This window comes from Colletes latitarsis, chromosome 4, assembly GCF_051014445.1.
Source record: "Colletes latitarsis isolate SP2378_abdomen chromosome 4, iyColLati1, whole genome shotgun sequence".
Lineage (NCBI taxonomy): Eukaryota > Metazoa > Arthropoda > Insecta > Hymenoptera > Colletidae > Colletes > Colletes latitarsis.
In genome coordinates this window covers 41,764,379-41,779,585 of record NC_135137.1, presented here as the reverse complement: position 1 = coordinate 41,779,585, position 15,207 = coordinate 41,764,379, and the positions used below count along the sequence as shown (strand labels likewise).

Genomic DNA, 15,207 nt, shown 5'->3' with positions numbered 1-15,207 from the left:
GATAGCGTTCATTCCTCATCGAAAAACACCCCATCGATTATCGAACGATCGCAGACAACGCCGAGTCGACGAAATTGTTAAAATTTTGATATATATTAAAATAACTAAGACTCGGAAGCAACGCTCGCCGATTACAATGAAATTTGGTAGATTGATAGATCTGTGTCTGAAGATTTGTAGAAGAAAGGCATTTAAATTTGGCTAATATTTTCGACTATCTCAGACCGTTTTAAGGATAGTGCACCGCCCACTTGCATGAAACACCCCGTATAGTTTTGGTGGTTGAAACTAGAGACGCGAGAAAGAACCGGCTGGGCAAACCCACGGTCACACGATACACTCGTCCGGCTTAAACACTCCAGGACTTTTCCTAGTGTTTCCCGACGTCGAGTGACGGTCGGCGGTCTAGGTTTTGCCAGCTGCGTATGCCACTTTCGGGAAAACTACGAATGTAATTCGAGAAACGAAACGGGAAAATCGAATCCCGCAAGCACGGATCCCCAAAGTAGGGGTCGTGAGCCACCCATGACTCGAGCGATGATTTTCTAGATCAGAAATAATATTCATTAATATTCCTTACCGATAAACTACATTACAAAATGATTGTAATTGGCCCCTACAAACAAAAATAATTTTTTCAGAACGATATTTTTTAACAGCTTTTTAATGAAGCCTCTAGAATCTCCCATTAAAATTTTTCCCAGGAGTAACCGAACACCCTGTATAAAAAAAAATGCCTAACATACGCTATTTTTTGAACAAAATTGTTTCCTCTTTCATTTTCGTATCAAGTACGTTCGTGGAATTTGAAGTTTAGTTTCCTCGAAGGGTTTGATACAAATTGTACAAACATTTAACGCATCTTCCCAACATTTTGCAACAACCAATAACAAGATGGAGTTCTCGACAGAGTTAATTCGCTCTCCGTGCTTCTTTCAGCCGTAAGATACGACGCTTGGTATCTAGTTCTCCCGTGACGACTACGCCAATTCCTGGTAGATTAGCGAATCTCCGCTGACTGGAGTAATTACTAATTATCCCGAAATGCAACGGGTTCTAACTATGTAGTAGACGGATTCTAATTTCTGTTTGAGACGCTCCGTCTATATGTACGAATGTCTGTCTGTCTGTCTGTCCGTATCAAACCGCACCACTCGCCTTTATCGCGCTGATGCTTCGAGATCTAATCAACACCGACCTTAGTCGCTCGGTTGTTCTGTGACAACATCGGATTGCAACGGATCGATATGGTCTCTTCGTACCGCTGTACAATGCACCGATAATCCCTACAAACGACACGATCGTCCAGCAACTGGTAGCTTAAAAAGTACAGAGACAGGGCAACGACCGACCGTTTAACGACAAGCGGTGCAAACCGAGCTTCTGTCGTTCGAAAAACGCAATAGGCAAAGGGAAAAATTTCCCTGGACAGGATTAACAATATTAGATTGCTGCGTATGAAACGTCCGACCTCAGAGACTCTAGCTATACGATAGCTAAAACGTGGGATCAGATAGCGTTTGATAAATGCACCTAATTACCACCCTTATAATTATTTCCGCGGATATTTGCACCTAGATGCAAAGGTTTCGAAAGATACCTTTTGATCGAAATAAAAAGTGTCACGATACAACCGAATGTATATAATTCTTGTCTATTAATGAATTGGTTTTGCAACCACTGCGAATGTTACGTGTCTTGATTAACCGGAATGGACTGCACGTAAAAAACTATAACCGTTGGAAGTTTCATTAAGTACTTGGCCGTGTAATTTGCAACAATGTGCTATCGCGTAGGGCGTGTGGAACGGCGAGAACTTGCCAGTTGCAGCAAAAACGATTTTTAAACGGTCCCGTAACGAGCTCGATATCAACCGTTGTTTCTCAAAATTACACAATTAATATCAGCGACCGGAAGCAGCAGTTGGTTGTTTAATTAAAACGTCCCGGCGAACTTACGATGGCGACCGGTGTTACTACCAGCGCGAAAGCTTCTATCGCGCATCGAACGGATCGATAAAAATGCAACGCCTCGGTACTAAACGGTATCCGTTATCAATTTATCCGGTTACGATTAGACTCGATGTCTTTTCGATCGAAAAAAGAAACTGAGACTGTGCATAGTTCGAGATGCAAACAACGCCTCGAGAAGAACCACGAAAAGTTAGAAGAGGCGACGCAGGTACCGTTCACGGATCGTAAACTGTCGAGTACCAAACTTTTCGGTGCAGATGCAGTGGCGTAGTTAGAGCGGGGGCGGGGACGGGACGGTTTGCCCCGGACTGCACTTTTTCGAGAACATCTTTTATTTACTACCGTTGGAATTTATTACGACCAGTACGAAGTTGAGTAGAAACGATCGAACGATTATATTTCGTGATAAAAGTTAAGTGTCCAGTACTGGACAATGTTATGGTTTCGTTCTAAAATCGAATAGTACACGTTTGAAACATTACGAACGATAAATATAGTTTAAGATTCGACGCGTCTTGGTGGAGGGGGACGATTGTCCCCTTTGCCCCTCCCCTAGGTCCGCCCCTGACCCATATTCAACTACAACCGTTCCATCGTCGATCGTTGTAGGTGAAAGTGACGTACGCGCACGAGTGCTTAGACGGAATTAAAGAAATCCTCGCTAATATCTCTCGACGATCGACAGACAGCTGGGAAAGAGGAGGTCGTTAACCGACGATTCGTAGATCGCTCGATGCAGCGGGAAAGGAACGGAGCACGACGGATAGGAGGAAAGAAAGAAGGCAAGAAAGGAAAGCAGCAGGAAAGAAACAACGATCGCGAGGAAGGGGGTCGAACGGTTAGACGGGGAAGTCAGGGGAGGTAGAGAAAGAGAGGAGGGGAGGGGGGAAGACAGCAAGAGTGCGAGTAGAGGGGTGGGTAGAGCGAAGAAGGGGAAAAGGGGGGAAGCAGCAGTGACGAACACAGGAGGGACAAGCACGAGGAACTCCCGAGATTCCGGCTTTATTGGCGCAAATGGCAATTATCTCGAGTGCGGGGAGCATTCGGGGAGAGGAAGAAAGAATTAAAATATTTCCACCGTTCCCAGCTGTCAAGTAATTTTTGCGATTTCACCGTCTATCCTCGTCCCCCTCCGAGCGTTCCCCTAACGAACACTTTACCGCGTTTCGTCGACGATCGCGTCGTTACAAGACGACGCCGCTAGACGCAACTAATTGGAAATCTTCGGGAGTATCGCGGAAAGGCGGCAACGACCAACGCAGAAAATACGACGGGAACGCTGTAAGTTCGCGATTCAAAGGCAAATGCGAACCCGTACAAAAGAAACGTCGCGCTCTATGGACACTGTGTAGAACACGACGAGGCCTGGATTACGTCGAATGGTTAAGCATTGCGGTTCTGTATATCGGAAAACACATTTGGTGGTTTGTAACCTCAAGGGTATCGCTTTCCACAACCCCTCAAGCGTGCCTCGAGTACCTCGTTATATTCATTCCATCAAATATACAGAATGCTTAAAAATTAAACAATCAAACTGTGCCAATACGTTCTATAAACAAGATGCTATTTAATAGAAATCCGGAAATGCTTTATGAAGTTTCGATAAAAATAATGTACGAGATCATTTTTTAACGAACATTTTTAGAACATTTATTCCCTGTTTCTACGGCAGAAGACGCTGGACCCCTCGGAGAGGCGTCTTAGAATACAAGGAGGGTGTGAAAAAAACTTTTGGTCGTGGAAAGATGTGGATAACTGAGTCGTCTGTTCCACGGAATTCGATGGCTAAAAAGTGCTGCCAGATAGCATTTATCGTACATCAATCTGATGCTTGAAACTGACTGAAGACGACATGATGTATGAATGTTTCGTCAATCGTTTATCTCTGTTGAGAGGGAGGACGAGCGGCTCACAAAAAGTTTCGAAACTGCTGTTACAGAACGTATCGACAAAGTTTGATTGTTTAACTGAGAAATACCCTTGTAAACATTCTGGACGCAAGATAATTCATCTCGAAGTATCGATAGTTTTATAAACAGTATGACGGAAAGAATCGTATTGCAACAAGAGCGAAAGATTACAGTTTGTCGAATATCATCGAGAAATTGTATCAAATTGTGTTTTCGCTTAGGGAAGGGCTGGAGGGATTGAAGATTTAGGGCAACAAATAACACAGATTGCTCGACGCTGGACGATTCGCTATCCGTTTGCAAACACGAGGATGCAAATGAAACGGAAGGGGTCTCCCTCGTTCGGTCGTGTCACGCGTCCTTTCTCACGCTTCCGGCGCCACGCGCGATTTCCGCGTGTCACTGGCTCTCGTTTCAATCCACGGGGACGAAACCACCGATCGTTAACCCTCGATAACGCAAATTGCATTCGGTATCCGAAGAAAGTACGATAATATCATCGACAGTCTCTAATAATTGCGTACGAATTTAAAAGTAAATTTCAAATCGAACAATACGACTTCTATCAAACTGCTATTCAACTTGTTCGTAATAAGCAGGAATTCCCGCGGCTATTTATAAATGTATCGTGGTATGACAATTCCGTATTCCAGAATAGATAGTTCGCTGTACGAAGCAGTAGAGAAGGATGGGGGAATGCAGGTCAACGGGAAGTGGCTGTCGTTCAGAAATTAAGAATGCTTCTTTGTTTTAAACCATCTTGTTTGGTACTCTACTCTCAACGATGCGAACTGGCGTGGGGTACTTCACCATTGTCGGCTGAAGCGTTTAGCGAGCGAATGTTTCCACAGTTTGTGTTGCAATTTATTCGACGAAATAAACATTTTACTGGACTAGAGTAAGTTTTAACGGATACGTCGTTTGCGCTATTTTAATGGAATTGTTTCGGTGAGATGGTTGATCAAATTTGTCAACGAATAAAGAAATCGAGGCAATGAAAGTTCAGATAACAGATTTTTTTTTGTCAATGGAGAATCGAAGCTCCAGCCACTTCCCTTGTACCCACCACTGGCTGTGATCAGTTGGGATTGTAAAGGTATCGCGTTCTATGAGCTACCACCGAACGAAACTATTGATTCCGATACCTACTGCTCACAATCGGCCAAATTGAAGGTAGCAATCAACAAGAATCGGCCAGAATTGGCCAATAGAAAAGGCGAAGTGTTCCAATCGAACAACGCCAGACCACATGTTTCTACGGTCATTCGGTATCAATTGTTAGGAACTGGGATGTCTTAGTGCATCCAACGTATGGTTCAGACCTAATATCCTTCGACTACCATCTGTTTCTACTACTAAACATAATTAAATTTTTGTTAAATTTCCTGATCGATACTCATAGACATGGAATCCAAATACTTTAAACAAGCCATTAAAGGACGTAACAACTATCTAATTATGCAATTACACAGTGATAATATCTACATACGTGGAAATTTGAAACGCAGGTGCAGTCGGGTTCAGACCTAACCCAGCGATCGGAGCATTATCGTTAAACGAGAATAGATCGGGGAGTAATAAATCAAACAGATAAATCGAAGATTTCGAGGCAGAGGGCCTTGTAAACAAGGCATCAGAGACGAAGAATCCATCTCTGTCGCGTTTTCAACCAGCCAGCCCGTCGGAACGGGGGAGTAATGCTGTCGAATTTACGAGAACAGTAAAAGCAGCGAAGAAAAACAAGGACCATAAACCACGTCGCGGTAATCGAGCAAGGAAATCGTTAAGACTCGAGGAAGTATGATCATGCAGCTACCGTAAGAATGGAAAATGATGGCACGTAATTAAACTTACTTGCGAACGAAGTAAAAAAGAAATTGTAAATCGCTGTCGAAGACGGTACGAATAGACGTTACGATCCCATAAAACGTAGATAACGGATGCGACTTCGAGGCGATGCAAAATTACGAAGAGCAAACCGGGTTAGCGTACCATTTTCTGATATCGTAAACGCGTTATGGCATAATTCGTCGCGACTCGATGGCGGGGGGGCGGGGGACGGGCCCATGCCAATGGGTTAATAAGTTTCGCGAACAAAGCTCAGGGTACACGAGACGAAGATCGTAAGTAGTTTCGTCTACATCGAAGAATCAACTTCCGAAGACAATGGTGGCTGGCGGCGGGCTCTATATCGATCCGTCGCTCGACTGTTCTCCAACTTGTCGACGCAACTCTGAAAATCTGCCCCGAAGACGAAGGGAGACGCCGGTATCTACGCGCTCGTATCTCGCGGTTAGAATGATCGATCGCAGCCAAGGGCCCCGACGATCATCCGCCCATGATAATCCCCGGTTGCCAACAGGGGGGGTTTGGTTCACCGGGGGTGTTTGAAAGGGATAAAGGGGGGCAGCGTGTCGCGCGATATGCATTTAAATTAAGCCCCGTTATTAAAGCGGTACACGCGTGTCTCCTGCAGACTAATCGAATTCGTGTAATCGGTACGCGTCGACTGAAATCAACGAACACTTTCCACCCAGACAACGTGCATCGGTTTACATCGTCGATAACTCGAAACCGTCTGCCGAGATCTAGCGAATCTGGTCGCGGGACTACGATTAGAAATCTTGAAAACTCGTTTGAATCTGACTACATCAATTTGATTGCAACGAGAGAGACAGTACAGTTATTCTACTTATTTTCTCCCTAACGAAGGGGATACACTTACGGAAGTACTTTCTCGCGCTCGACCCACCCATTTTTATTTAGCCTACCACGCGTTCGCTGCTACCCCTTTGTTGGCTTTGCGACGAGAATCTATTTAATTTCCGCGACCCATTCTCTCTACGAGCCCAACTATATTAAATTAAAGTTTAAAATACGTAATCCGTTTTCCGAGAAAAGACACATTTTTCACGCGTTGACACGTTCCCTGCGGTGTTCTCGCTTTCATTTCAGAACTTTCTTTCCGTTGAATTTCCTACGAGTTTTAAGTGTTAGATAAAATGCTCCTAATAAACGCGAGTAAGTTTAGAGTGCCGTGGCACGGAATAGACACGTTTCTCGAGATCCGTGCTCGCGTGGACTTTAATGTTTCTTGAATGTACGATGGTCGTTCGAATTTTAACGCCAGGACGCGCGAATGCTGGGACGGTCGAGTGGAAAATTCGAAACGGGAACGCGAATGGAAATACGAGCGAAAATGAGACCGCGAACGCAGATGCAAACGCAAACGCGATCGCGGAAAAGGGGACGGCGATACCGGAATTGTCGTCGAGATTCCTGTGTATCGCCCTAAAGATTACCCGTTCGTAATATCCATCGGCGTAATGGTCGGGGCCCGGGCGACGCGGTTTTCCCGACCAGGATAATATGCTTTTTACTTTTGTCGCTCGAGAGTCTATTCCGGCACCATCCACGGACTGCTCGAGTACGCTCGAAAACGCCCGGCGACATTTTAGCGACACCCCGAGGCGCGTTCCTCGACGACGTACCACCGTTATTCCGGAGAGTCACGTTTAACGACTTAAACGGCCCTTTTTCCGCCGCTGCATTCCTTCGAAAGTCACTAGAGATATCATTGGCAACCGGGGAAGACGTATCATGTCTCTCTGAGGGACCCACTCTCGATCAAAATTATTCCAAACGCGTTAATATGGATGCTCGAAACGCGCGAGACTTCCGACAATATTACTTCGATCGTGTGCAATCGATATTCAAGGATCGATGACCGTTCGAAGTAGGATACGATAAATCTGCTTTTTATTAATTTCTCTCATCTTGAATAGATTTTGTAGAGGAAAGAAAACGGAAGATACGAGTCATTTAGCATTGATCGAGACTCCCTGTTAATTTAGTTAATATCCTGCGATTGACCAAGAGGAAACGCCTCGGTAAAAAGTTGACAGGGAACCGATGCATTGATAATTATCTCGATCGCGGTGAACGACGCGGGTCTCGAAACAGGGCGATGTGGTCACGACGCGTCGCGACGCGGTGTTTCCATCTGTTCGACGACCCTAACGTTTCCTCCTAGACGCTTATCACGAGTGAAATCGACCGTCGGGCACTCGACGCTCCCGGAGTTGAAACTCGACCGCCGGCGGACCACATTTTTCGTTTATCACGGTACATTGATTCGTCGAGATCGACGAGCGTCCCGTGAACCGTTCGTTCTACGGTCTGCCGCGAAAAAAAGTGGACACGCTCTCGAGACCGCGTAGTTGTTTTTTTCGCGCACGAACGTACCCAATATATCGGTACACGAACGATTATTGCCGTTAACGCATCCCGACATAGTCGATTCGCGTCAGACGACTTGGAGCAAAATATTTTCCTTCCTTTTGCCAACAAATTTTTACCCGTTATTAACCCCTCACCCAGGCAATATCGTCTGCCCGAACGATGTAATTGCTTTTATCCGATGGGAACGTCAAACATTGTCTACCAGACATCGTACAGAGTGCGTTTGCCTACAGGTGGGCAATATTTTATAGCGCGGTTCTATTTGCCGAATAAGACGGGAATCAAAATCGACGAAATTGCTTTCGAAGCTTCGTGTCCCACCGAATCCAAAAAAATTCATTCGAATGAAATTCTACCCCAGTCGTCGATACGATAAAAGAACCGAAATTTCGTTTAATTAATTCTACAACGATTCGATGACAACAACGATGGATTTCGAAATTGTAATTAAGTTTAAACGGTTTTCTTTTAAAGTAAAATTTTGTACCACAGAGGGATTTCTGTGCAATAGAGTTGGATAGAGATAATGCGAGCGTCGACTTACGGATGGAAACCCCTTGTGTCTCCGTGCGGTTGCGGTCCTCCACAAAGGGTTAATAAATCAACTAAATCGTTAGGTAACTGACAAAGAATTCTTTGGAAGCATTCCTTGAAAACATAAAACTGTTTGTCCAATCCCTTCTGCGTTTCGTTCCCGGATCAACTAGGTAACCTCATCCGTAGGGCTTTGTCTAGCAAATCCAGCGATTAGTTCGACTGTTCCCTATACGTGGAATTCCCAAAACGCACCAGGGATCGGAAACAAATTTTATCCTACTGAGAAACGCTCCAAAAAATAAAATATAGTATAACGTAATATACAATTTTATCCATAAAAGTATTATCTCATACTCGAACACTGCATCAATGCTACTCGAAAATTAACGAAGCCGGATGCAGCATCCTGCATTATTAAACGCCCTTCTATGAAATTCAATAACCCAAATACTTTACTAATTTTGTATAATTTTCTCGTATATTCGGGATTAAAGTACGCCTAGCGTGATACGGTCGTGCCTGTATCAAACAAGCTGTAACACATACTTCGCTTGAAAGCGTGCAACAGAAATTCCTACGCTTTATTCCCAGTAATTTGGACTGTAGGATGAACAGCACGAGCCGTGATTATGATGGTATACCAAACTACCGCAATATGCAAATTTTAGAGGTACGCAAGGCTAGCCGTTAACGTCCCTTTCTTGCTTAAAATTATTAATGGTCACGTAAGTGTCCCGTTTGTCCGACGACTCAGAAATTTCACGGCCTGACCGTAAATCTCTATACTGTGTTCCCCTATTACGTGCACATACGTTTCAAACTAATCTCTACGAATGGGTAACTTTCAAATAAATTTGAATATTTCACCGTCCACTGGCGCTCGATGGAATCTTAAACAATGGTCAGGATTTTGTAATTAATTTTCTACTACCTTTTGCTCTTGCACGAACCATATTCAAAATTAAACTATTAAGATGTATATTGCATTTACTCCTGAAAGAAATCATGAAACGACCATTGTAATTTATAGAATTATATTATCTTCTTACCCGAGTACTGGAAATTCAACAAAATAGAAGAACATTGCCTGTAATGGAAGCGTTAACGCTACGGAGCGTTTACTGCATGCATGCCATGTCTCTAGTTCATCAAATTTGCTGGTTGGCACAATGAAGCTAATTGTAAATGTAATTTAATATTAATAAATAAAGATTTAATTCGTCGTCGAAACAACGAGCGACGACTGTAACGAGGAGGTGGTCCCCCGACGCTCGTTATAACCGAATTCGACGTTGATAAAACAAAGTGTTATTATGAATGTTTAAGAACTTCGGTCGCCTATAAAGTTACGAACTTATTCGTACAAATTCGGATAACTTTCGTTTCCTTTCAAAAGTGACGTTTCGTCTTAGGGTGGTGGACGCCTCGGCAGAGGCTTGTTCCGAGAGTTTCGTAAATTACGAAGTTACGTTCTTAACTTCACAGACGGCGAAAAACAGCTACGATGAATATTGATAATAAACCATTATTCTTACCAATGTAGAATAGTACATTCTGCATTAGATAAAATCTCTAAGGGTACATGTACAGGATGTTCGGCCACCCCTGGGAAAAATTTTAATGGGGGATTCTAGAGGCCAAAATAACACGAAAATCAAGAATACCAATTTGTCGATGAAGGTTTCATTAAAAAGTTATTAACGTTTAAAGTTCCGCCCGTACTAAATTTTTTTCTCGAAAGTGGGTAGGATTTCGAAGGTATGTCTATTCACCAAAAATGATTGTAATTGACCTCTACAGCTAACAATATTTTTTTCAGAACGATTTGAAATATTTTAATTTCATCGAAAAATTTCACACCTTCCCGAATTTTTTTCTCGAAAGTGGGTAGGATTTCGGGGGTACATCTATTCATCAAAAATGATTATAATCGACCACTACAATCGAAAATAATTTTTCCAGAACAATTTGAAATTTTTTAATTTAATTGTTAATAACTTTTTAACAAAGCCTCCATCAACAAATTGGTATTCTTGATTTTCCCCCCATTAAAATTTTTCCCAGGAGTGGCCGAACACCCTGTATACTTGCAGAATGCAAGTGGTTCCAAGGATTGATTTCTTTGTATTTTTATAATACATCGAATTTTAATGGTTCTTTTGAAACTGCAGGCAAAAGGAACTTTTAACATAAAGCGACTGGATTTATGCAACAACTTTCTTTCAAGGAGTCGTATTACACTTGCCAGCAGTAATCACGTTTGTGAATATAAACGTATATTCCACCGACGTGATCCATTTATGATCGAAATAAAGACTAGCAAACGCGAGAGTACGAAGTGAAAAGTACCCATGGCAACGAAAGCGTTTAATTAAATACGTTTTATCGCCTTCAATGCACTCACCGCAAGAGCGAAAAGGAAATAAGGGAAAAAGAGGTTCAGGGGGTCTCCTTAGATCGCGTAGGAAACGCGCTAAAATTAAACGCAACGGGTACAAACGTCCAACGGGCCAAACACCTTCGATACGCGGACCAGTACGAGTGTAAACGTACGTTGAACCCCGCGACAGCACTTCGGGGAAATTCCCTTATCGCCGCGTGTTTATCTACCTGTGAACTTGCTCCGCCAGTTCGGACGATAAGGGAAGGCGAAACGTGACCGAGCCTCGGAGGGCACTCTTTTTTTGGGTCTCTTATTAACACAGCGAGACTGTGGTTTTCAAATTTTTTTTAAAAACATCTCAACGGGAAAACAAAATGATAGCTTCAACGAGTTCGCTACCACGCATCGCAAAGCTACAGAGTGGCATACGTAATCGCATTCTTTAAAAACTAAATTCTACGAAAGAAATGTTTAACTTATCCAATATCGTTTTACGTTAAAAATATTCTTCTGTGTCTCCCTTGGATTATAACACCCCCCCCCCCCACCCTTAGGGTTCGTGCCCTCCACTTTGAAAAACACTACAGTGGAACATCTATTATTCGAACTAATGGGGAGACTGTTCCGGTTAAGGGAATTTTCGGATATAATAGAACACTTACTCGACAAAGGGCTTGTGAACGTCGAGGTATAAAAAAAAATATTTGTCACAGCTTTCAGGAGTGAATATACGCATCTGGCACGGTGGAGGTTTCACGATTTGAAGAAATACCAAAAGCGATTTAAAGCACGTGCCCATAATCATTTTCTCCGCGATAGAGAACTGTTTTAATAAGGGTGCTTCTTATAAGGACGAGATATGTTCAAATAATAGAACCATCGGATGGTTCAACATTTGTATAACGAAAATTCTACTGTATTTCTGCTTGTGCACCGCGACCACTTGTAACGCATTCTTCCGCGGCTTGAACTTGTCGTTGTCTCGAAAAATTTAAGATAGATATCCCGCGAACCGAATGGAAATTGTTCATCGAAACGTTAAGAGTGCAAAATCTCATCGAAACAATGCGGTGAAAACTCTGCTAACGATCGTCGTAACGACTAAACATTCGCGTGAAAAAATCGGAGACCAGGAAATTCAGGGCAACGCATCGATATACCGATAACTCTCAACGACTTACTCTACGGTATTAAATTATTATAAAACATTAAAATTGCTCGTGAAATACCGCAATAAATCTATTCAGAACAAAGTCAGCGTTTCATTTACACGACAAAAATCGTTGATAAAATAAACATAACCTCTAAATTTCATTAGCGTTGCTTCGATTACAGTGACTACAGTCGCAACTACGGAGTATCAATTGAATTACTTACTGATGTGCTTCTATGACGACTATTACTGTCCGTACCAAAATTGTTTTCGTTTCGTGTCCTTAATCCTTTCACTGTCCAGCGCGCGAAACAAAGAGCATTCACGATGCACAATGGGAAAAGTTATTTTCCGTGTAGGCTTGCAGCACGAAACGACACTCGCAAAATGATCGTCCATTTATTCAAAGCGTAAAACCCGCACTATTCGCCGTAAAAAGTATATTATCCCGTACAGATCAATCTAATTCGTCTACCAAACGTGACTAACGTCACGAACTAGGACTATAGAAACAAAATGTCGCATCCTCATTCGCGAGAATCGAAAGCACCGTGACTCGATACACTCGAAACATCGATAGTCGGGTCAGGTGTCCTCGAGATCGAGGCGACTTTAGTTGGTACCTCGATCGTACGATAATTAACGCGATAATTGGATCACCGACCACCAGCAATTATCCGGGCACGCTTCAGAGAATGCTCGAAAAAAAGAGAGATAATAAATGAGAATACGCGAGAGTTAACTCTTTATTCTGATACGAATGCTTAACCCGTGACGCCCCATGAAAGATTCTCCGTCCTCTTTCTTTCCCCTCCGTTCTATATGTCCCTCTCGTTTTACTTGCTCTCCGTAACCAAGCGAGTCAGGTTAGGACAAACAGATGCCAAGCTCACTTTCCTTTTTCATCTTTACACAACGATCTGCTCGCCGTAACATCGAGAGAAGCTCGTTACCGTTGCCCACGGCAATAAACAATACCAATACTCCATTTAGCACGCGACAATGGCAATAATCGATAATGGCGATAATAACGGTACCGAGGGATAGATCCACGAGCTACATAACGGTCGTCAAACAACGAACGGCGAAACCGTCAAGTATCAAGGTTACACGAACCATACTGTAAACGTTCATCTTTTTAGACGTTTTATTTGCTTACGTTAACCGACATTGACTACTCTATGACCGTTTTAGATTCTTAAACGTTCACGCGCCTTAAACTCGAAATAACTAACCTCTCGTATTATTTCTACGAGAATCGAAGCATTTGTGTACGCAACAACAGTTGGCAGTATTACCGACTAACGCTAAAATCGTGACATCTATCGCAAGATCGGGAAAAGACGAACAAAAATACTTACCTTCAATATCACGAAATCCATGTCGCGTGGCCCCGGTGCCGGACGACGAAGCGTGGTCGATGACGTTTGCTGGAAGCGACGAAAGGCAGATCTCGGGGGGGAACAGAAACGGAACCCAAGTTGCTCGTGTAAACGTGAACGACGAAGCGCAGTGAAGCGAGGCAAACCGAAGAAAAGAGCAGCGAGACCGAAACGAAGAAAGCAGTTACGCCCGGTAAACGCGACACTCGACACTTCTTTTCCACTTGTTCGCGTCGTCGACGACGGGGAGCAACGAGCACTCACACGCGGCACGAGGCAGCTGGATCGTCGTCACTCCGATGATCTAGCATCGCTGCGCGTTCTCGCGGATCCAACGGCCACGAGAGCGAACGCGAGAGAGGTAATTCGTTTCCACGAATTTTTCGGGGTACGCGCGAGAAGGAGACGGTAACTTGAACACGAGGCGACGCGAGACTAGGCGAGGCGATACGATTGCAACGCGTTCGAACGCGCGAGAAACAATTCGGCCAACACGCGTGGCGGCTCGGCGTCGACTGAATTCGACAGCAGTCGCGCGCCACGAGTGGGAGGCGTGTCTCGAGTGCGCGCTGGAACGAGATCGAGCTATGCCATCTACGGAGAGGGGATGGAACACTGTTTGAGAGAGCGAGAGAACGACTAGCAACACACGGGACAGAGACGAGACGAAGGGATGAGCGACCGACCGTCGGAGACCACAGTTGCACTGCTTGCAACTATAGAGAGGTGAGAGGAGAGGAGTGCAGGAGAAATGGATTCAGGAGGAACAGACGCGACAGGATTGAACGGAACGGAATGGAATGGAAGGAACGAGATACCTCGACCGACTCGCGGAGACGAACGAATGACACAAAGAGCGAAAGAGAGTTACAACAAATGCTGATTATCTGGAAGTACCGTTTGCAACGCTACCGACGCGATAGCGCAGGTATGCACGAGCAACGATAACTTCTCCCTGTACCCGATACCCATCGTGTTTCGTATTTCGTCCTCGTCCTCGGTCGATTTCATTCTTTTCGCTCGAGCGACTGCTACAATAAATGCGCCAATTATGTACTGCAGTGTAAGCTTTAGCTATCGCATTCGGTAGCTACTGTTTTGTAAAGTCTTGCGTAGTTTGTATTGGAAACGTGATACAGGCTTTATGTATACAAGAATAGGTTAAAAAGCGATGAAGTAAGTAGACCTTTCTGCTAGACATAACCTTGAATTTCATTTGAGTAACATATGTATTAAAATGTTTTATGATAGGTACATAAACGATAACAAGGTATTTCGTATAACTTCGATCGACGCAACAGGGTCATAGGCGTAACTAGAAGCGAATCTGGAAAATCGGACAAAGTTGCGTGATTAAAATAGCGTTTCGATTGAACAAGTTCGATCGATCGGTAAAATTCAATGAACTTTCATTAATTCCGTTCATTTTTTATGAGATTTAATACAATTTCTACCCCAGAGGTGTATCTAGTCATAGAGAATGATACAATTGAACGAGATTAATCTTGATTCGATAATTTCAACTTTCGGACTGTCTCTAGAGAAAAGCAGAAACACAGAATGCGCCATTTTTCAAGCGGACCTGCAATACCTAAACAGCGAACAACATTTAAATACCAACTAGATT

General features: G+C 43.6%; 1 protein-coding gene across 3 annotated transcripts in view; it reads right to left on the bottom strand.

Annotated features, from left to right (window-relative positions):
* Slip1 (SLo interacting protein 1) overlaps positions 1-14,252 on the bottom strand; it is a 105,945-nt gene extending 91,693 nt beyond the window's left edge. For 2 of the 3 annotated variants that reach the window (XM_076763313.1, XM_076763311.1), the window contains exon 1: positions 13,560-14,252. Coding sequence is in view for 1 of the 3 variants with exons in the window: in XM_076763311.1 (XP_076619426.1) it covers positions 13,560-13,580 (21 nt within the window). In the remaining 2 variants the exon portion in view is untranslated. Of the gene's footprint in view, positions 1-12,422; positions 12,642-13,559 lie in introns of those variants that run through there. The other variant, XM_076763312.1, reaches the window with a different exon arrangement.
* Between the last annotated feature and the right edge of the window lie 955 nt (positions 14,253-15,207).